At 42.7% G+C, this 23,367-nt stretch overlaps 1 protein-coding gene across 11 annotated transcripts in view; it reads right to left on the reverse strand.

Annotated features, from left to right (window-relative positions):
- Positions 1-4,526: 4,526 nt before the first annotated feature.
- Positions 4,527-23,367, reverse strand: part of LOC108664581 (membrane-associated guanylate kinase, WW and PDZ domain-containing protein 1) — an 86,783-nt gene continuing 67,942 nt past the window's right edge. For 9 of the 11 annotated variants that reach the window (XM_047884440.1, XM_047884441.1, XM_047884438.1 and 6 more), the window contains 15 exons: positions 22,478-23,005; positions 19,985-20,450; positions 19,163-19,389; positions 18,812-19,030; positions 14,392-14,616; positions 13,920-14,108; positions 12,014-13,532; positions 11,630-11,783; positions 9,937-10,126; positions 9,393-9,512; positions 9,054-9,221; positions 8,209-8,240; positions 7,501-7,671; positions 6,799-6,940; positions 4,527-6,474 (listed from right to left, as the gene is read on the reverse strand). In XM_047884440.1, the coding sequence (XP_047740396.1) occupies positions 6,104-6,474; positions 6,799-6,940; positions 7,501-7,671; positions 8,209-8,240; positions 9,054-9,221; positions 9,393-9,512; positions 9,937-10,126; positions 11,630-11,783; positions 12,014-13,532; positions 13,920-14,108; positions 14,392-14,616; positions 18,812-19,030; positions 19,163-19,389; positions 19,985-20,450; positions 22,478-23,005 (4,721 nt within the window). In that variant the 3' untranslated portion in view covers positions 4,527-6,103. Of the gene's footprint in view, positions 6,475-6,798; positions 6,941-7,500; positions 7,672-8,208; positions 8,241-9,053; positions 9,222-9,392; positions 9,513-9,936; positions 10,127-11,629; positions 11,784-12,013; positions 13,533-13,919; positions 14,109-14,391; positions 14,617-18,811; positions 19,031-19,162; positions 19,390-19,984; positions 20,451-20,800; positions 22,441-22,477; positions 23,006-23,367 lie in introns of those variants that run through there. The other 2 variants (XM_047884435.1, XM_047884437.1) reach the window with 2 other exon arrangements.

Raw genomic sequence — 23,367 nt, forward strand, 5'->3', positions numbered from 1 at the left:
GGCATCAATCGTAAAGTATGTGTGCCTGTGTTGATCATGCAGCATTGGCGAGGGTTACACTTCCGTTTTTAGCAAGCATATTGGCAACTTTCTTCCCTGGCACACTGGCGTACATCCCAAAATGAACCTTCGGCGTACATACTGCACCTTCCTGACCATGGTACAGAAGAGCTGAAGAGGCACACAGAAAATTTTATTGTAGTCAAGTTTTAACTTGAAAAGAAGTCAACAACCAGCGCCATCTGTCGGATTTTTCTTCCAAGCTTGAACACATACGACAGACAGAACCAGAATGCGGTGGCGTGACTGACATCTGAAACCAAAAAAATGCGTGAGTGATAGCAGTCCATGGTCAGGAAGATGTGCCAGGTGCGCGGGAATTTTTATTATCATTGCATCAATTTGCGCCGTGCGCCGTAATATGCCGGTAAAAAAGTGCACCGTGCGCCAGCCTGCGCCGTGCTACTAAAGTTGTTTAAAGACGAATGCGCGGCAACGCTATCACACACGAACAAATATCTGCATCACGTTGACTAGATTTCTAACGTGTTAACTCAGGTTCTAAGAGTCGGCAATGTTCTCAATAATTATTCATAGATCACAACTCGGTTGGAAATTAATTATAAAACTGAATAGTAGAAGGCGACAGCCGACAATCCACATGGCTTGAGATTGGCTCCTTTTAACGAAGGACTTACTTACTTGGTTAAGATACGGCGTAGCACCGACGAAGGTATTAGCGCCCGACGAAGGACTGACTATAGCAAATAGTACAAACCCGAATGTCAATGTCAGGAATACGTTGCGTTCCCGACATCCTCCCGGCTGAAGAAATGGGTTTGTGCGGTGCAAACCCATTGAAACAAAAATACATGCACTGCACTTTTTTTTAAATTGCCAGTTCTCATTTTTCGCAACTTTGAAGGTTAATTATATAGACTAACAACAAACATTAATAAAATATGAATAGCTTCAAGAGACTCATACGTCTCAGACAAATTTACGGCCGGACTCTGTACCTGAAATATCTCCCAAAGTACTGAACATAGCTTGATGAAACTTGGTTCACATATTCATTATGGCCTAAGGGTACACACACAGTGCAAGCAGGTTGCCAGCGTGCTGGTTACCTGCTCAGGCTGGCGCCTGAACCCGTAGAATACAGAAGCCTATCCGTACAGGTTTTCACTGTGAACAGTTACATGATTATCCTATGTTCATTCTTGTGGCAGGTTGAAGCAGGTTGCCCGCACGGGCAAACCTGCTTTCACTGTGTGTGTACCCTAACGGTGATGTCAAGCGCGTGACAATTTTTTTTNAGATGTGTATAAGAGACAGACATAAGATCTAATAAGCAAAAAGTAACACTTTTGTTACGAACGTACCTCTGGCTAGAGGCGGGAAAATGATGCGTTGTGAAAAAAAAGTCGCGCTAATCAAAACTGGCACCGCGTAGATTAAGGGTAGGTCGCAAATTTTTTTTTCCGCGTTAATCAAAACCGCGGTATTCAAAACCATGCTAATCAAGGGATTGCTGTAGTCAAGTTTCAACTTGAAAAGAAGTCAACAACCAGCGCCATCTGTCGGATTTTTCTTCCAAGCTTGAACACATACGACAGACAGAACCTTACCAGAATGCGTTGGCGTGACTGACATCTGAAACCAAAAAAAATGTGTGAGTGATAGCAGTCAGTGTATTATTTTTTTAAAATATCATGTATTAAATTATTCATAGTCAATGAAATATATAAATTAACTATTAATCCAGGTTTGGAGTTGTTGTAATGACCAAAAAAAAGGTCATTTACTTTACAAAAAGTAGTTGAAATTCCAATAACTCTTGCCACTTTATGAAACCTGGCACATTGCATGTGACGAGTGAGTGATGTGACCATGTGTTGTGTCAATGTGTACTACAAGTTTGCACTGTTATCTTTATAAAGCCATTTAGCTGTAATTATCTGATCAATGATCATCCTATTAAGCCTACTTGCCGCTGCCGCAAACAATAATAAGAAGGCACTGATGGCACAACTCAAGCCATGTCGGACATTCGGATGATGTCGTCTTCTTTATTTATGTAATTCATGTCAGCCCGATAACTTCAGTAGCACGAGCATGATTCTCTAGACAGTTTAGACTGTTTAGTAAACTATACGCTCAGGGACAAAATAATTAAGCGCAAATAAAAGTGGACATCATTTGCAGCTTTTTACTCTGCTCACTCAGCCTAACGGCTCAGGTGACAAATGGCCACGATTTTTGGTCTGAATGCTGCAGTGCTGACCACCACTCACATGAAGTTGTAAACAATAGTATAGAGGTTCGAATGCAAAGAGCTAAATGAGAGATCTACTAAGGGTAAACACAAAAGTATCGTAAAAATATGGATTAATATTTCTCTGATGGTGCTTCTTATCGTTAAGGGGTTTACTGTTTTGAGGTTTGAAATTAACCATGAAGCTACAATTTTTATCGAATTGGCAAGAGATTCTAGAAAGGAATGGTATTATAAAGGTTTAACTTTATTTCCATTCAAAATGACTTTAGTTTGATAAGCAATCATAAGCATTCTACGATTTTAGGCAATTATAAGCATTCTAATAGTTAAGCTTAAAGTGACCAGTGTGCACTTGCCATATTCATTTAATTAATAATAATGATAGCCATGTAATGATAGCCTAAGCTAAAAAAAACAGCGCTGCAACTTCTCCACGCGACAAATTTCTTCTCGCTTCGCATCACCGACATGTGGAACAGCCTCCCCAATGACATCGTTGGCGCTCCAAGTATGAACGCGTTCAAGAACAGACTAGATAAAGCTATGGAAAAATATATGTTCAGATTTGAAATGCCTAGCTCCTTATCGAACCCGGTGGAAGTCTAGTAGCTACTTCAAACTATCGCCAGTCATGAAAAGATCCGGTCAAATGACACGAGTTTAGATCTATGAACAAGGCACGAAAAGGAAAAGAATAAACGACAGGCCACATCAGGCCTACACTTCAGCGCCGACATCACTATGTTATGTTATGTTATGATTGCCTGTACTAATGGCTAGAAAAACACAGTGTCGGGGCAACATTCTTTCGCAGACGAGCTACCATACGTGGTGGCAGATATTTCAGCAAATATTTTCTTTTAATGTGCTCACTGGCTCCCTAACGCATGCTACAAGTAATTATTCCAGTACAAGTCAAGCTTATCTTGGAGTTATAGCGAAACTTGTGCCAGTTAGTATCATCTGGAATGTTTCTTCATACCTTCCATCAATAATTCAGCAGCAATAGTTATGTGCTCTATCTTCCTGGTTTCCTCCATTCCATATCTGTAATTTCCTTTCTTTTACTGCAGCTTATTTTCTTCACTCATACCCTGATTTGCAATAATTTAATTTTCGTTACTCCCTTGATATCTTTCATTGTTTTCAATGCATTTCAGCCCTGTTTGAGGAATTATTTTCATTCTGATTACCACTCGGTCCGTTACGAGTCTTGCCTTTGTAAATGCCTGGTCTGATATACACATCTGCTTCGAAATTTAATATTTAAAAAGTTATTTTAAAAGCTGGACGTTTCATTCTCACGCATTTGGAATAGTTTATCACAGGTAGTACTTGCTGTATTGGAATGCGTGTGACAGTCGTAATCACGCAAATCACAAAGGTTTTTGCTGTACGCAGCTAGTCGCTCGAGCAGCAAGAACGAGTCATCCCAAACACTGGCGCTACGTGCTAACAGAGTTCACAACTTTCGGGCAGCTGCAACTAAATCCATCACTAACCCAGACCAAAGCAAGTCCCAGCCAGAGCAAGAGGGGAATAGGAGCAATTACTACCGACAATTTCACGCTTGATATCTCTCTTATTTCTCTTGTCTCGTCGGAACATGATACTCATCGCGGCTCAACTCGTACCTTGCCCGCATTGGTGCAGCCAACAACCCACTCTGCCCTGAGTGCGGCGCAATAGACCACACCACCCATCAACTCTTCAACTGCCCTTCGCATCCCACCTCGCTGACCCCGCTGGACCTCTGGTCTAACCCTGGGCCGACTGCAGCCTTCCTCTCGTCGCTCCCATCCTTCGCCGACATCCTTGGAGTGGAACCTCCGCTCCCCCCTCCTCCCCCGGAGCCGCCGCCTCTTCGTGGGCACCGCCGAGCAGCGGTCCCGGGCAATTAACAACAACAAGCAGCAAGAACGAGTCATCCGAAACATTGGCGCTACGTGCAAACAGAGTTCACAACTTTCGGGCAGCTGCAACTAAATCCATCACTAACCCAGACCAAGAGGGGAATAGGAGCAATTACTACCGACAATTTCACGCTTGATATCTCTCTTATTTCTCTTGTCTCGTCGGAACATGCAAAATATCAGGGTACTTCACGTTTTCTGTATGGTATTGCTGGTACTCATTAATAATTGTAACTTGAGGCAAATACATTTCATTAAGAAGAATTCGAGCAGCAATTCGAAGTGTATACATTCCTGATGGCACCATAAAATAGGATATTGAAAAGGTATCGAAACGTCAACAAATTTATTTACAATTTTGCATTAAATTCACAGTCAAAAAACCGTAGTCAAAGCAAAATATAATTGGATAAACAAAACTGCAAATAACGTGCATTCTTTGAAGATCAAAAGGACAGATGAAGCTAAGACGGTACACGACAACACAGAACTTTTATGGAAGCATTAGAATCGCAAGTTATGCTTCAGCATTCCTCGTAAAAGAGAGGCTATTTATGTACACGAACTAATACGGAGTCTTTTGCCAGGGAGCTGGAACTAACGAGTACCTAACGTATCTGTACACGATGTAAGAATCTTGCACCACATAATTGAGCACATTTGACACGCAGTATTACTTAAAGTATCGTTATTAAGGCGAGGAAGACACTCGGTACCGCTATGTGTATTTTTAATTTACCTCCGGAAGACAAAAATATTAGTCCGTAACATCGATGCATATAAAACTGTGAAAATGTTGCACTCTTATGTTTTTCTTACCATTGGAGATCAGGAGGAAACGTCACGTAACAAGTGGATTTATCCAGAAGTTCCGTTGCAAGCTATAACACAATTAGCGGGCAGATTTATGAATGCTTCAATCGTGAAATTATCCACTTCAATTCAACGGAATTAATTTGGTTAGCCTAAAATTATATAATAAGAACGCACTGCAATACATTCAATCGAACGACATTCTAACCCCAAACTTTTTCTTGTGACGGTAATTTGAAAATTAAATTTACTACAAGCTTAAATTTCTAATAGAAACAAATTGGTATCAATGGAGGAGAGAGATTTTGCTCCTTTGAACTCATCATGAACAACTCGAGAATCTGCGACCTAATCAAATTTGGACCGTAAATATTTAGTTATCTTTGAACCACCAGCTGATATAAAATCAGATTCGACACAAGAGTCTACTAGCAACATGTTAAATTAGGTTCGCGTTTGATCACTTGGCAGCAATAACTTCACAAGAAAAACACTGCAATATTTGCATTAAAAAATCTTCAGGGACGCAGTAACTTAGGCGAGATAAGCTCACGCCCGCACGCACGTTAGCGAGCGCTCCATCAGAGATGTCAAAGAATGAAACTAGTCAGCCATTGAGTCGACACAGCGTCCACAATAAGATCCATTATATTATCTATTCAGGCACATTTTTAAGGCATTTTATAAGTAATTTACTTAAATGAGCAGCAAGTGAATACAAAATAAAAAATTATTCATTCTTAATTGAATTTGTAGTCGGATGAGGATGAGTTGGGCTACTTTGCAATTGGTATACTAAATAAGAATAAAGTACGGCTAATTTATAGAATTTCAGAATAGTTTATCTTACTCATTCAGCCGGGCAAATAGAGTATTGTGTAAAAAAATTGAAAATTTTGTTATCTCATTTACTCGAGTATTGTCATTATCTATCAGTGATCATCATAACTTTGTCCACTGACGAGAGTCTAAACAAAGTGTAACGTAGGGTGAGCATAATCCCACCGAAGTTTTAATGCTATTGTGGGCGGTAAAATTCGTGTACTTTCACTGTGTAATTTGTAAGAGAATTATAGAAGGACGAGTAACGGGCTGATCATTGCGGCATCCTAGCCCAGTAGTTCTCTGAGGATATCACGCGAGGGGAGGACTGCCCCAGTGGTCCGTTGGGGTTCATGGGGGAGATGTACTGGCCGGCTGGGGACGACTGCAGGGAAGGAGGCTGGTACCGCACGCTACCGTTGTGAGGATACACGTAGGGGGGTTGTGAGGGGTTGTGGAGTGAAGAAGGAGGAGGATAAGGGTTGTTGGAGTTGTGATGGGGTGGTGGGGGGTGGTGGTGTGATGGTGGAGGAGGAGGGTATGCAGGGCTGTGTGAGGGAGAAGGTAAAGTGGCAGTGGACCGGATGTTGGTGTGTGGTGGTGGAGGTCCCACCGGGGATACAACCCCACCGCTGCTCAGCGGATCTGCAATGAATGCATTTGCGTTGGTAAATTCATGAGATATATTCGTATAATACCAAATTATTCTGACATGCAAATTACTGCTGCGGATTGACCAAGAAGCTAACTATAAGACTACATATACAGCTATTATACCAAGCAGGCCTAGCATTCATAACTTAAACCTAATGAAAGGTTAATTCATCCGATGGTGTAAACAGTTAATAATCAACAAGGTAGACCGCCACCTCGTCGCCTACGTCGTGCTAAGCGAACATTGGTCCACCCTACACAGTTAACGCTTGCTCTACAAAGCAATTGGGGGATGTCAAATACTGTGCATCCCACCTCCGAGGTGTTGGGGGATCTTGCCGCCGCGTTTGACCAGAAGAGAGACAGTGTTGTTGCTCTGCTTGATGAGCTCGATGGCGTCGGCGTGCGTCATGCCTTTGGTTGATTGTCCGTTGATTTCGATCAGCTGATCGCCCACCTGAGTACGAATGTATAACAGTAAGTGAGGAATATCAAATAAAAAGCAATCAAGTAACTATAATTAAATCGACCAGTATAAAAATCTGGTCGATGATAGAACAAATTTACTTACTCATAAAAAAATCGTTTAAATTTTCAGGATATTTTTACGTCGACCTCAAGGGACTAACGACTACATAGTATATAACGGAGGTACCGAGGGCACCTGTAAACAGCTAGACGAAATAATATACAGCGCATCACAACGTATCGAGTCTCAGGCCAAAACTCTGCTCCTGATCATTACACTCGTAGCACCCAAATGGAGAGCAAAGAAGGAGGTGTTTGGAGATCAGTAAAGGTATGATCTAGCAAAAATGAAAAGCAAAACTGATCAATTCATATTCGCGACCCGCTCCGTTCGCCATCCTACCAAGATACTCGATTCAAATGTAATGTAATCGGTCTCGCGACCTCTTTAGGTCAGCAACATTCATGTAAACAAACACACACTCTAAATAGTCGTTTTAACGCTCACGCCATGCATTACTTCCACCAAGATAGTGGATAGGAGCGTACCTTGAGCTTGGAGTCGTGGTCAGCGGGTCCGCCTTCAGCGATGCGCAGCACAAACAGCGGCATCTGCTGGAACTCGCGACCTCCTCTGATGCTGAAGCCAAAGCCCCGAGGGCCGCGCATCAGCTCCACGCTCATATATTCTCCACTATCGTCCCCAACGTCGCTGTCCGCCTGGACAGTTCCAAACCGTCAACGTCAAGTCAGAATTATAAAGGCGTTGGAACATTAAAGTATAAAAGCGCTGGAACATTACATTGTAAAGGCGCTGGAACATTAAATTATAAATGTGATGGAACATTAAATTATAAAGGCGCTTGAACATTAAATTACAAAGGCGCTGGAACATTAAATTATAAAGGCAATGGGATATTAAATTATAAAGGCACTCGAACATAAAATTATAAAGGCGCTCAAACATTAAATTGAAAAGGCGCTGGAACATTAACAAATAATCCTGGCAAATGTGAATGATTTCAGAGCGCGTAGGCCTGATGCTTGGATTCATTATTCAGGAATTGAAAACACTTCAAAGCCGTACCGAAGGATAGACTAGAGTAAGCAATGTCAGCGATGAACAATCGCACGAATATGAGATGAGTTTTATACGGAAAACAATTGACACTTCGTCAATATCAGTTTAAATGCTAAGAGGTGAAGACTGAAAACTGAAATATACTGCGATGAATGTGGGTATGCTTAGCAACTCACCTTTAGTGAGTTGGTCGAACTGGAAGAGTCGTCTGTGTTGAGAGAAAAGATCGCGGATTAGAAGCTCGAAAATACGATATTAACACATAAAAATGATAAATTTAAATATTTACAAAAGTGGTAAATGACAATGCTAGTGGTTTCACAACGTATATAGGCTAGCAAGCTGAGAAGGTTTAAAATTAAGTTATTTCAAGGAGACACAAATCTAATGATATCTCATCAATAAGAGCAATGATGACAATACAGGCTGCAGTAAAAGATTTCAGTGATTGCGTTTTAATAAAATCGTGCGAGAATGTTTAAATCATTGCAATAATGAGACTACAAGGTGTTTTAATCGCCCAGTTTAGTTAAGAGCCAAAACAAATTTATCCCTGAAAAAATTTAGTTTATTAGGGAATGAGACAGAAGCCAAATTATTCATGTGGAAAATCTTAACCTAAATCTCATCAGAATATGACGTTCGGTAAGAGGGGCAACTAAACTAAATGCATGAAACCTTTAATCAAAACCGATAAAAATTAAATGCGGCATTGCAGAAAACATACAACGCGCACGACAAGAGAGCGAAGTCAGTAGAGGAGTACATGCGGACGTAGTTAAAACTTGGTCTACTTCTCTGTCCTTCTTAAAACAGTCCTCCCACTAACTAACTCATTAACTAGCCAAGAAACAAACTCACTCAGAAATACTCAAGAACGCACAAATAAAAAAAAAACGTCATTAATCTTTTAACATAGAAAGCAATAGCCAGCTTGTAGCAAATTCAAAGTTACTTCACAACTCCGACTACCGACTAAGTGAGTTGAAATTTATGGGCACCGCAGGTATTGAGGTCATACCTCTTGGGGCACCGATGGTGAGTGTGACGCTGTATCCAGAGAGCTTGATGAGGTTCACGATGCTGCCATGGTGCAAACTCTTGATGTCGACGCCGTTCACAGCCAAGATTCTGTCCCCGACATGCAGCTTTCCGCAGCGCTCCGCAGGACTTCCCTCAATGATCCGACCTGAATATCAATTTCTATTGAGTCTCTTATGAAAACAACTGTGGATATTCATTAGGTCATACTGCCGCAAAATTCGGTATAAATGCACTCTATACAATAATGTCAAGGGCAGCTGTAAAAAAAAAACATATGGGAAAATGCCATTTCCGTGAAGGAATTTGAGACTCTCACCTATTGTTGAGCCTGACTTGGTAACTGAAGAGATGATGACGAAACCAAATCCTTCGTCTTCCCTCCTAGTGACGGTGATGTCATAAGGAAAGCTCAATTCTAGCGAACGGTTGTGCAGATCTGAATGAGAAAAACGAGCATGTAAAAACATCAGCAACACTAATTCAAGAGATTAAATTTATGCAAGGGATGACGATTGAATATTAATAGAACATGATTGCATTTCGAAAAAGCAGGCGAATTTACACAGACGCCTGGAGGAAGACGATTCACAACCACCAATGTAAATTACCCTAGGCCAGTTCAAAAAATAGTTGAAATAAAAAATTGATCGAATCCTGTGCACGTTTCTAAAATTCAAGTGAAATTTATTAAGAACATAGAAAGACTATTCTCGCGGCCTAACCATAGCAAGAGTCGATAAATGCATCTTACAAGCGTTTCACTGAATAAAATAAACAATTCTGACTATCACCGAGCACCAAACTCAAAATGAGAATATGGCAAGAGACGAGTAACGCCATGACTGCAAGCCAGGACCGACCTGGCGGCTGTCTCCTGCAGAGGGTGAGAGTAACAACGCCCCTGGTGGCAGCGGCAGCCATGAGGGTCACCGCCCTGTGGTGCGACGCCCCCACCACGCTCTCGCCGTTCACCGCCAGAATCTCGTCGCCGGTGAGCACCGTGCCGTCCTGGTCGGCCGCGCCGCCACTCACGATGTGCCCTATCGAGACCTGCGAGACACGACATGGTTACGAACACTGCGGGACAGAGACGATTGTGAGACAATAGTGGGACAGAGACCAGCGGGGTTGAGATGATAAAAAGACCAGTGAGACATGATGAGAATTTCGACACAGTGGTGTTCACGAGACTTAGACAACACACAGATAATTACGAGATCTTGGGCGCAGAAAATTTCGAGACCGTTAGAAATGCAGAAGACGGTATGAAACTTCAATTCACATTCAACTAGAACAGTTTTAAAGCCACCGTGATACCCTATCCGAGTGAATGACCAACTGCGTATGTGTAGTAAAAATTTAGAAAACTTGGCGAGTCTCGCATTTGAAACGTGAAGGGAGTCTGCGACGCTGCCACAACAAAACTTCTTATGAACAAGGTACAGAAACGCGCAAAGCATTTAAAAATCATTTTCTGCACACAAAGAAATTTGCTAACAGTTCATAAATATTGTAGTAGTTGCTTTTTCAAATAAAACTGCAGAATAGGCAATTAGAAATAGTTATTAATAGAATCGTATCAAATAATTCAGAACCAGAAAATGAGGCAAGAACGTTGAACCATCGTGGTTACACAAGATCAAAGAACGACAAGACCTTGCCATGAGATAATACATGTTAAGTAAGAAAAAATCTTACCTGCGAGCCCTCCTCTGTGCCGCCAACAATTCTGAAGCCAAATCCAGTTTCTTGGCGGCGATGGTTACGAACCCTGCGAGACACGACATGGTTACGAACCCTGCGAGACCTGCGAGACACGACATGGTTACGAACACTGCGAGACACGACATGGTTACGAACACTGCGAGACACGACATAGTTACGAACCCTGCGAGACACGACATGGTTACGAACACTGCGAGACACAAACGATAGTGAAACAATGGTGGGACAGAGACCGGCGGGATTGAGATGATGGCGAGACCAGTGAGACGTGATTATGAGAACTTTGAAACAGTGGTGATCACGAGATCAAGGCAACACAGATAATTACGGGATCATGGGCATAGAGAAATTCGAGACCGTTAGAAATGCAGAGAACGGTAGTATGAAACTTCAATTCACATTTAACTAGATCCGTTTTACAGCCATGGTGATACATTATCTAAGTGAATCGCCAACTGCGTATGTGTAGTAAAAAGTTAGCTAACTTGGCGAGAGTGGCGCATTTGAAACGTGAGGGGAGTCTGCAAAGCTGCCACAATACGGAAACTCAAACCCTTCTTACGAACAAGGTACAGAAACGCGCATTGCATTTAAAAATCATTCTCTACACATACAGAAATTTACAATAGTTCATAGATATTGCAGTTGTTGATTTTTCAAATTAAACCGCAGAATAGGAAATTAGAAATTGTTATTAATAGAATAGTATCAAAATAATTCAGAACCAGAAAACGAGGCAAGAACGTTGAACCATCGTGGTTACACAAGATCAAAGAACGACAAGACCTTGCCATGAGATAATACATGTTAAGTAAGAGAAAATATTACCTGCGAGCCCTCCTCTGTGCCGCCAACAATTCTGAAGCCAAATCCAGTTTCTTGGCGGCGAAGGGTGACCGTAAACTCGTGCACGGGAGCTGCGTTGCCGTTAGGGGGACCACGAGTGCCGCGCTGGCCGACGGTGTAACGCCCGTCAGGGAACCTGCCCGATTAGTGGGTTACAGTATAACAATTTGTGCATAATTTAATAGAAAATTTATAATAAACAAATAAAGAAATGGGAATAAACGATGCCATCATAAGTCTAATTAAAAAACTTTTCGCTCCTTTATTCAGAAATAGTACCGTAGTCAGAGAAAACTCTTGAAGTTGTAGCGCAACTTCTCATGAAAATCTGCAACAAGTTTGGAAAACCTGACGAGATAGCAGTACCTGGGCATGCTGACAGGAGCAGGATGTTCGTGTTCAAAACTAGTGGACTCCTTGCGTCGGACGAGGCCGTTGTCGTTGGAATACCCGTAGCCTGGGGCACCGGCTTGCATACCGTGGCCGTCGGTTGGATTATAATAAGCATGATAAGGGTTAGGCGCTGGCGGTAATTGCGTCTGAGAACTGTAGCCAGAGTCCTGGCGCGGGACGTCGAAGCCATCTTTAGGGTATGGCATATAGCCGTTGCCGCCCGCGTTGTCTATACTGGTATTGTGACCGTTATTTCCTAAATTATTATTGATGATATTAGCATTATTGAGCATTAGCGAGTTACCATTGCTGGGAAGAGAGCGAGTAGCGTCATTCGCATAATACTGATTGTAAGGTTGCGGCTGCGACGAGTTAGGGTAAGGGCTATAATAAGGATCTTGAATAGGAGTTTTTGACATGCTTCTTTTCATATCGTACTCGTAGGACTCAGAATTTGGATGATATCCAGATTCAGACGGGAATGACGAATTATTAGGATAAGAGTAATTCTGAGGCGGCATTGGTCCATTGTTCGGGTAGTTGTAATCTAAGCCAGCAGAACTCCGGCTGACGTCATTGTTGTTGTAATAACTGTAGCTGCTACCGTCGAGCGTCACATTAGACATCTGCTGAGATACGCTGGTCAGTTTAGGATCGTAAGGCATGTCATGATGGGGCGGTGGAGGGTGGTTGGGGCTGTACAGACCAGGATAATGCCCTGTTGGACCCTGTGGATCAGGTACTCTACTGTCTACACTCTCGGCGAGTGGTCGAGTCATATCAGCGTAGGGACGACCGTCTCCTACAAGGTTGGGGGTCTTGGGCCGATTGCGGGTATCGACTAGTGGAGTTTTGGGTCTATTAGGAATGACTTCTTTTGTCTGGGAGCTGTACATGTCGGCGGTAGGCGTCTTGCTTCGGTACTGGCCTGTGGGAAATACGCTACCAGCAGAAGAGGGACCAATTAAAGCTTTCTTTGGGCTAGGCAAGGGTTCTTTCCGTGGCCTATTTTTAGAAGGAGAGTCGGCACCTCCTCGCTCCACCATGACGATGGCTTCTTGGCCCTGCGCGCACTCTTTCAGCACTTGAACCACCTCCGTGTGACTCATTCTCTTCACATTGATGCTGTTGATGTCAACTAAAATGTCGCCTTCCATCAAATTTTTACATCTACTGCGATCTAGAATCTTTTTCACTTTTTGTCCATATGCGCTATCGGCAATAGTGAATCCAAAGCCCATGCTTCCTTTCACGATGGGTATGGTTAGGTACTCTGGCTTCGCCATGTTCGAATTGTAAAAATCTAAAATATCCGGAGCAGTGTCAAAATTTTCCGAGTTTAATAGATCAGCCGAGCCAGGTCTGGGGACCTGTTGTACTCGGTCTGGATTACTGAGGTCGGGCATAGACTTGGCGGTGTTGAGAGACTCGTTTGAGTTGTGGCGAGACCGCTCGTAGCTCTCGCCGAACATCGACTTCGCTGATCTTGAATCTATGATAAAAAATACGTAGGTAAGCTTTAGGTGGGTAAATAGGTAGTTATTCAGTTAATAGATTATAATTAAGTTGTTGAAGAAGTATTTTAAAATTGTAATTGTTCTTAACACAACCTTGTGGAGCTACTTGTCCTTCTATTTTACAACAAATATTTCGTTATGGCATGATGAAACTCAAAAATCAATGTTTTCTATGAGCCACATTACCAGATGCAATCTGATCCCTATTGGTGATACAACTAAAGAAAATCAGTTGTAACAGAGCCGGCAATGATATGGGTGCTCAACTAATTTGGAATTGAATAGCCATAGCATAACCTGTGAAATGTAGATACCAAGACGTTGCGAACCTTCCGTCCAAGTGATCGCGCCAAGTAACTCACCCATGGCTGTAACAGCGACGGTAGTAACGATCTCGGTGTTAGGGTCGTTGGGATCGAATGGTAGAGGATAGCCTCTGCACACCTCCAAATATACCGAGCGGCCGGGCTCAATGTTTTGAAAGATGTTCACCACGTCTGCATGTGTGTAGCCTAGCACGCACGTGTCGTTGACGTACACTAAAACGTCACCTGTAAATCAATTACGATTATTTGAACAAGATTAATTAAAATGGACCTATTGGTTGGACGTCTCGTTCGATACATGGATTATAGCATGGATTATAGTAAGCTATAATTTCCGTTACACGACAGTAGAAGACCTATCGGTTTATCGGATGCGGCTGTTGGAAACTGCTGGCCATGCATCGATAAACATTAAAAGTATACATGCTACTGCATAAATTTAATGTAGTATCTAACGCTGAATTTAACGAACGAAGCTTTAGCCATGTGTAAGAAATACAAAACCAACCAGTGCGTAAGTTTCCATCTTGCCAAGCAGGGCCATTAGGGACGACGCTTTTAATTTGAAGGAACTCGTCCTTGGTATCGTCTCCACCAACGATGGTGAAGCCCAGGCCCCGGGAGGACTTGATGAGCTGAGTGCTGAGGAACTCTCCTCGCAGCTCCGCAGGGTTGCGCGTGAACACAGGGGCTGGCTTCCCGTCCACGGTCGAGTTCATGGTGTTCCATGTGCCTGTTCAGCGATGACATACAATAGAGGCTCTGCAGAAACTGACATGCAATTGAACAACCCTGAATGTTAACCGCTACAAAAAGAAATACGGAATGGTGCTTTGATCCATGATAACAACGGCAATACAAAGCACGTTACGAAATACTCTTATGCAAGGCGCCAGCATGAACTCAAAGCAGCTCAGCAATCTTTGAAACAATTCATATACGAAGCAGTGTTTGAACAGCTAGAATTACACTTGCAGGGGCAAGTGCGTCCAGCGCTATAAACAAGAATAGTGAACTGTATCAAAACAAAGCCGTCCTAACGCTAAATTACAAGTCACAAATTTATAAATCTGTAAATGCACGTCATCCAGTAAAAATTATTTTCTAGTTAAACTGTCAGCGAAAATAACGCATAGGTCATATGTTACAGCAACAACAACAAAAAAACATTTCGTAAAAATTAACTTTCAAAGTACCAATTTCAACGTAGATGAAAAATCATTAGCTCGTGGGTGTCAGTCGCACACATGCCTTAATCGAGGTGTATGGCCAGATGAATTATGCAAAAACTGCGAAATTGGCGTTATAGCAAGTGAACGATAAGACGAATTTCTGGGTTTGAAAAGGGTTAAAGGTTAGACCCATCGATGGATTAAAGATACCAATTTGTGTTCTAGTGGGAATGATTTAACTTGTCCAGTTAGTATAATGGAAAGTTAGTGGGGAAAATTAGTCATATGTTTCATAATGATTAGCACCGCAGGAAATACGAGTTGGAGACGAGTGATTTCCGAAGATGGCCAGGACGCTTGACATCACCAATAAACGCTGTTGTGACCAAATTGGATGAGAGTGCAATTGTATTCGAAGCCGGAAACGCTTCAATCAATTTTTTCTCAGTGAACCCTCCTAGAACAGATATAATTGACTTGAGCCAGAACTTTGCTCGTTATCAACCTATTAATGTTAACGATAGAATAATTTACAATGCAGGGTAAACCTTAATCGGTGGGTAATGCACGTTAAACAAAGAAATGTATGATCTGGAGAGAACACTGAACAGTGTGCAGTGAATCGTGACACAGTTAGTCAGTCAAGCAGTCAACAGCAGCAGCCAGCCCAACCAACGCAAACCAAAGCTCTGGAAAGTGTCGTGTAGATTCTGTTTTTCAGTGAAAAATCTCAATAGGAGGTCAATGAATCCACATTATTGATTGAATTTAAAGAGCCATCAATATTCACGTGGCGATCGTGCAGAGAATGCAGATGCAAAGATACAGAACATATGTACAAGAAGGCGTAGTGAAGCAGAACGGCCCTAGTGTGATCCGCGTAGCCAAGTCAAGTCACGAGAGTGAAGCGCTAATGGGAAGACCCCCACCAAATGTTAAGTCCGTAAAGTCAACACAAGGAGACACTGTGCAGTACCTGTCCACTTGAGCCTGGCTGCTGCTAAGAAAGGGTCATCCCCCGGGCAGTATATAGGAGAGCAAGAAGGGGTAAAAAGAGGAGAGGGAGCCGAGAGATAAGATGGAGAAGGAGTGGGGAGCATGAGGGAGTGAGGCGAGGGAGGTCTAATGTAGCGGTGAGGCTGCAGTTGGTCAAGATACTGTCGAATTGTTCGATTATGTTGCATGTTGTTCAGTTGGACTGGGCGGGAAGGCTTGAGTGTAAGAGGGCTGGGAAGAAAATAACGTGGTCTGGGGGTTGTAGATACAGGGAGGTGATGTTGGTGAGGGTAAAAGTGAGGGTGACGTGGTAGGGTTGATTGGACTGGCCGAACAACGGACCGTTGTTGAGAACTCGGCGATGGCATGCGATACACATAACCGAGTGGCGAACCGTAGAAGACGGGCGCTGGGAATTGTTGATTACGGGCTAGGTGGTGAGGATGAGGAAAGCGACCGTTGACGATCATAAATGTTGGCGAGAGGCTAACGCTATTCGTAGGGCACTGGAACCGAGGGCGCGGTCGAACATAATTTTCATATAATCTCGGATGGCGAATATTCAATAATGGGCCGTTTAATAGCCTATTGTTATCAATATTATGCTGCTGCTTCAGCTGCTTAGCAACACAAGGAAGTGATAAATTATTAAGATGGTTATGATCCAAACCAGGACTAGGAAAGTGAGCAAAACAAGGCTTAGCAAAGTCAGGCACGATAGTTTGATTGAGCGTAGGACTTTTAACTTGAGCATGATGGTCTTTTAAATGTATATTCAGTTTTCGAGTCATCTTGGTTTTGATGTACTCGTCGAATTCGGGAGTTTGTTGCTTGTAAATATTGTTTTCAGCGGCACTGAGGCAATCCGCAGACCTGGACACCGAACTGAGCAATGGGAGCATGTGAGCGTGGTGGCGAGGCGTGCCGCTGCTGAGCCCAACGGCATTGGTGGGAGAGAGCATGTCTATTTTATCTTTGCTATTTCTTGCTGATATAGCGGAGGAGGGAGACGGTAGAGAAAGTTTATAGTTGGGAGATAAAGATCGAGGTCGAGGAGGGTAGAAAAAAGATTGATGATAAGGTGATCGGTCCACAGGATAGCGAACACGAACGTAAGATTGGTGAGCGTAGGTCGGCAATAGCACTCCTCTGCCACCTTCAGGTGCAATACAAGGCAGGCAGGGAATACACTGCGTCAGTCCTAAGAAACCAAACACGATGCTGGTCAGTGGCACGCACTCACACATCTCTAAATCTACTTCAAGGTATCTCCTCAGAACCCAAGTAGAAATGTCGATTACTTCAATTGAAACACGCTATCGTTTAATAAATACGTTTCCAACGTCGTACTTATTCCATTTCATTCAAATAGAAAATTCCAGACAATCGCCCTTAATTCGAGCAATATACAGGATGTTTATTCAAATTAACGAAGTAAAGTGCATAAACAGTAGTCAATTAAGCATGAAAAACTCCGACCGTGAGTCACATTTCCATTTTCCCAATGTACATAACCGGCAAGAAGTTCACATTGGGAATGGAAGCTGCAACACGACCGAGTCTACACACTAAACACCATTCTTCAACACTCAGCTCAGACTCTCCTCGCAAAGAACGGGACGATGCAAACGAGAAAGACTTATAAGAACTTTGAGTTATAAAATTCACTGGCGGTGCAGAACTCAGAAGGCTTCTTTTTAAGCTAAGCTCATTTTATTTGTTATCTTTAAGCATTCGCCCAATGTTTCCTTAACTCAGATCGAGAATGATAGCAACGAGGGAATGAGCAGTTAGAGGAGCACTAGGCAATATTACACAAGCATCGAACTACGGTCCCAAGCAAGCGTTACGGACGAAAGCAACTGTCTTAACGATGGTTACGACTGCGCCCGAAATCAATGACAAAAAAGCCTGGAGATCAAATAGAAAACGGTTCATGAATGAAAAGCATCTGTCCCAGTTAGCTGGTGCAGATATATAAACTAGTTCCCAATCCTCATTAAGCTACCATTACAGGGCAGAATACACATCTTAAGATGAAGGAAGAACATTTATTCTATTTGACCTTATCCACGGACCCTCCTTTCCAGGCAGCAGTGAACTAAATCAAGCTTAGGTTGATCTAAGTTGTCTCTGAAGTTTTTATTCAATCCATCATTCAAAACATTTAAGTCTCCATTATCTTTGATGCAAATACGAATCGACATTTAAAAATGCTTGTTTATAGTTACAACCTCGAGACTCCACTAGCTACAAATGACAACAGGTAACGAAATGAAACCTGCACAAATGATGTGTCGCAGCATGCGCAAATCTGAAATTTATTTTAAGGCTGATTTAAAAAAAATGTAACAGATCTCTTCGCTCTTTTACCGTAACGCGATTACCAAAATATCATCTCACTTTACCATATATGATTTTTCACGTAAAACACATTGCTGTTTGAAAAACATAGGTGAAGAATTATTAAGAACTGCACCCTTAGTTGACATGTGCTTTTCTGCAAAAAATAACCAAAATATGAACTTGAAAGTTGAAAAAATTTAAAATTCGAACCAAATTTACTCTCCCACATTCAGAGGTTCCACGAGCCGCATTCACCGATACCCTGCATTGGCTTGACAACTTCAAAGCGTGTTCACAAAATAACGTTGGATAAGGGAATCGACGCTGTGAGCTTTGGGCATTGCAGGAATGACGCTGAGTGAACTATAGCGTCAACTTAGTAAATGAAGACCACAGAGCAGCGACTCAACTTACTGCTGTTGCGTTTGGACGCCACACTCGGGGGCTGGGATACGCGGCCGGGGTTAGAGTTGTCGCCGTCAGGTTTGGGGGGCATCGACGCCCCGCCGTCGGGGGACAGTTTCTTCTGTCGCGGGAAGGTGTTGTTGTTGTTGTTGTTATTGTTGTTGCTGGTCCCGTTGCTGGCTATACCGCCGTTGTTGATTGCTGTCTGATCTTGCGGTAACGGCGCTTCTGTGCATTGAATAAAATGTTATGATTTATCATAGTTACAGAAATTGACAGACAATTTTTGGGAGAGATAATGGTCACAATACTAAAAACTATAAATCCGACAAGATAGTAGTTGAGGGAATGTTGACTCGCCTTGAGGACTGGAGTCCGAGATGGGATCGGTGTGAGTTTTTGCCATAGTGACGGGGTTCTCGTACTGCGTGAGTCTGTTGACGTGATCAATATAGTAGGTGCCGTACTGAGGGTCGTCGATGCGCTCCCAGCCATAGGGCAGCTCGTCCTCAGCGCACTCCTCGGCCTTCTGCTTCTGCACCTTCGCAAGGCGAGGATCTAGCCACGAAGACGTGCCTGCCACGTGACTGCAGAGCAAACAAAAATGTGACCAGCTAGTCAGTGTTGATATTAAGGGAAGAGATAAGTCGCAACTGCTGACTGAGTTACGGAACTAGATCGCGTCCGACAGACTTCTTCGTTACAGGAAGAAACGATTCATCTCTTAATATATAACGAAAAGATATTTACTAAGATTTAATTCCTTAAAAAACACTGGAATAACTGTGGTTCGGTTAAAAGATCGGGTTTCTACCACAAACACGTTAGAATCAAGAAATATTTCTCACTATAAATTCGAGGAGCAGTAAGTTATAGTCTAGAATCCTGCAAGAAAATTAGCAGAAGATGATTGCTTTAACACAAAGCTTTCAAATAAAAGTTCTATAGCACAAATTAACACTTTTAGATTGATATCAAATAAATCCAATACAAATAAAGCAGAAAAAATTTTTTTTTATGAGCTCTATTTCACTCATCATATAACGGTAGATTATCATCATTTAATGGCAAATTTTCAATATTTAATGGAAAATTTTAATTTTTAATGGTAGATTTTCAACATTTAATGGCAGATTTTCTTCATTAAATGGTAGATTTTCAACATAAAAGCGGTATACGCACTCAATGAAGTAAGGCTCGCCCTTGTCAGTGTAGGCCTGCTCCCAGTTGGGAGGGAGGGGGCCCAGGTCGCCGTCAGGAGGTCCGGCAACATCAGGCAGATCATTGGGAGGATGCATGGCCGGGGGCATTGCTACGTCATTGTTCATCCCGAACTGTAAGTTGGACGCAGAGTAGGATGACTCGTGGGTAGGTCCTGTATGATCACGCAGCTCAGGAAGATGTTGCTGCTGAGGCATGTTTGACTGAGGGGAATACTGGTTGGGAAGTGGCGAGTTCCAAGTCATAGGTTCAGTCATGTTGGCCGCCATCGCCTCAACATTAGAACGATTGCGACGACGCTTGCCCTCGGAGCTGGGGTGGGCACCAGGCAGGATGCCTGCTGAGGAGGAAGTCTTGGGTCCGCTCTGGTTCCTAGGGTCAGATGTCAGCGGCTGGGAAGGAGGTTTCGGTGTACCGTAATGGTTTCCTGGTAATTACAAAATTTCAATTAATACCAGTGAAGTTGTGACTTCAATTTAGAGAGATACACCAATTAATACCAATGAAAGCCACGTCAAACATCTGCCACTTTATGTCATAGTAATATTTACCAAAATACAGAAACAAAAACTGATATCCAAACGATAATTTCAAAGGGAAATCATTCAATTAACATAATAAACGAAAACCGGATTCAGTCAATCGTGTTACTATAAAAAATAGGTGAAAAGAAGTAACGACGATCCAAGATGCAAGCATCTAAATACAAGGGGAAAAAGTCAAAATCTGTTAAAGGTTAGTCATGAACGCATGCAGTATTCACCGAACAAGATCTACCTTCATGCCAGACAGGATAAAAGCGTAAGTTTTGCACCACTGATTCGTACGAAGGCGGCTCAAGTGGACGATGCAGTCCAGCTTGTCTCGTGTGAAACTCCTTATTTGGATCATGAATGTAGTTCGTTGGAGCAAAGGTATCAACATGATACTTTCTGGCAGAGACGTTGGGGCTGTACCTAGACGGGTCTTTCTTGCTGATAAACATGGTTCGCTCTCGCGGCACTGGAGAAAAATGGATTTTGTCTGCTTCGGTGTCACTCTCGGGTATTTTGTTCAATGTGGGCTGAGAGGGATTACTGTGTCTGCTATAATTGTTGGGAGCTTGCCATTTGTCACTCTGGATTCCGATCTTCATTGAAGACAGGCGGCTCGAGTGTGCCCTACGAGCCGCTAAATAAGAAGTGTACCAGGCATTTCCATCGACGACACCGTCCCGAGTCGTGTCAGTGCATGCTCCGGAAGAACAACTTCGAGATTCATTAGCGTCCAATTTCAGTGCGTTTTCATTTACTGAAAAATATTTGTTGATAGGATTTCTTAGCTCCGTAGAATAATTGTATCGACTATTATTATTCGAAGTTTGACCAAGATTTTCAGAAGTCTGCAGCGAGTGGGAGGCAGGAACATTTTTTGAATAAGAAGAACGCGGAGAGTCTCTAGCAGTAGAACTGTTGGCTTGTAAGCTATTCTCATGAAAATAGGCGAACTGCACTCCATGAGCACTCGAACGTAACGATTGTGGACTGGAACTGTACATATCTGACTTTTCAAACGAACTATTAATAGATGGGAATACATTGGAATGGAAATGTGGCTCCTCCGCGGGCAGCTGTCTCATAAGATTTATTTCATGTGAAGACGAGCCGGGTTCATGCACTGCGTCGCTATCTGCGTTCTTGTTGAGGAGATCTCGCAAAGAAGTGGACCTTGGCGGAGGTCGAGGTTTGTTTGGTTTTATTATTTGGGTACTTCGATCGCACTCTGAAGAGTGTTGCATATTTTGGGCAAGGCGAATTAGGCTTTCACTTCCGTTTATAGCTTCATGTAGCTCTTCGTCGCTGCTGTAAGTATTGGACTGGGAAAGATCATCATCAGAATCCGATACATAATTTTCACTCTTGCAGGAATGCGATTGTTCACTTGCATTACCGATTGACGTCCGAGAAGAGGAGTCGCGTTCGTGGAAGTTCCTCGGCAAGGTTGCAGCCCGCGTATGGCGTACTTTAGAAGAAAAACTTTGTTCGGCACTGCCAGAAACATCAACGCAGCTCTTCGCCGAGGCGACAGGAGGCAAGTCACTTCTGCCTAATTTATTGCCACGTACATCGTTACTACTTAGTGACAGAAACATTCGTCGCTTCATTTCAAACGACGAGTTAGACGAGTCACTGCAATATGAAGTTACGTCTTCATTACTCTCATTCACTTCGTCTTTGCTACACGTTTGTTTGTCAGAAGCAACCTCAATGCTACGAGTACCAACTACTCTTCTTCGGAGAAGATCCTTAGCAACAAAACTACTGGAAGTGCCGCCTCGGATCAGATTTGGCCAAGCATTACAATCGCCGTAAGAATTATCGACTAATTTATTTTGACAATTTTTACTTGGATTAGTTTTTTGCAACACTACCCCATTGTTCGAATGGCTGCCAACGAAGGAACTTGGTGCGTTACCTGAAACACGATGACCAGCTTGTTCAGAATGCGAGCTGACTTTGACTGTGTGATAAGCTGCTCCTCCCAAGAAATAATCTCGATGAGTTTCTACCAAATCAGGAAACTCGGGATAAAAATTAACTGGCACAACCGAAGCAGTGGAATTTTTAGGTTCTTCGGTTTTGTCATGAGTAAGGATTTGCTTCGTCTTCGAAACAAATTTATTGTACTGTTTGCCAAGCATCTTTGACACAGACTTGGCGTTTCCGGATGTCGGGATTGCGTTAGAATTATTAGAATATTGGTTCACAGGAGGCTGCTTTTTCTTGCGAGAACCAAGGGTAAAGAAATGAGCACTGCCAGCGTTTCGTTGGCTCGAAGACGTGGAAAAATTTGTTGGTTCTTCAGCTTTAGCTCGTTTAAAAACATCGGGACGAACGTCAGGCGAGCCAGTGGGACCATGGCTCGGTTCAGGTCGATTAAGGGGAAGATAAGTAGTATGTCCAGAAGTTGAGGATGTGGTCAGAGGAGTGCCATACAATGAGCCTGCAGAGTCAGATACACCTAAAGCTGATACACCTAATACACAGATACAATAGATACACCTAATACACAAATACAAGCAGCAGCGTTATCGTCGCAAAATATGCCGGAACCGCATCCAAGCAAAAATATCCAGTGTCACGGTCTTTACGAATAAATGTACCGGTTAGGCGATACATTTAATGATATCGAATAACAGCGACCAAAAAACGTCGACATTTTGACTTTTTCTTTACAGAAGGATTTTACTGCTCTCATCGTACCAATTAACAATTATTTATCGAAACAGGAGTGAATTTTTGGAAAATAAGACACGGACGCGAGCTCTATAACAAGGTGCACTGCACTCGCCAAACAGACTGATC

Source organism: Hyalella azteca, unplaced genomic scaffold, assembly GCF_000764305.2.
Source record: "Hyalella azteca isolate HAZT.00-mixed unplaced genomic scaffold, Hazt_2.0.2 contig15442, whole genome shotgun sequence".
In the NCBI taxonomy this organism is placed as follows: Eukaryota; Metazoa; Arthropoda; class Malacostraca; order Amphipoda; family Hyalellidae; genus Hyalella; species Hyalella azteca.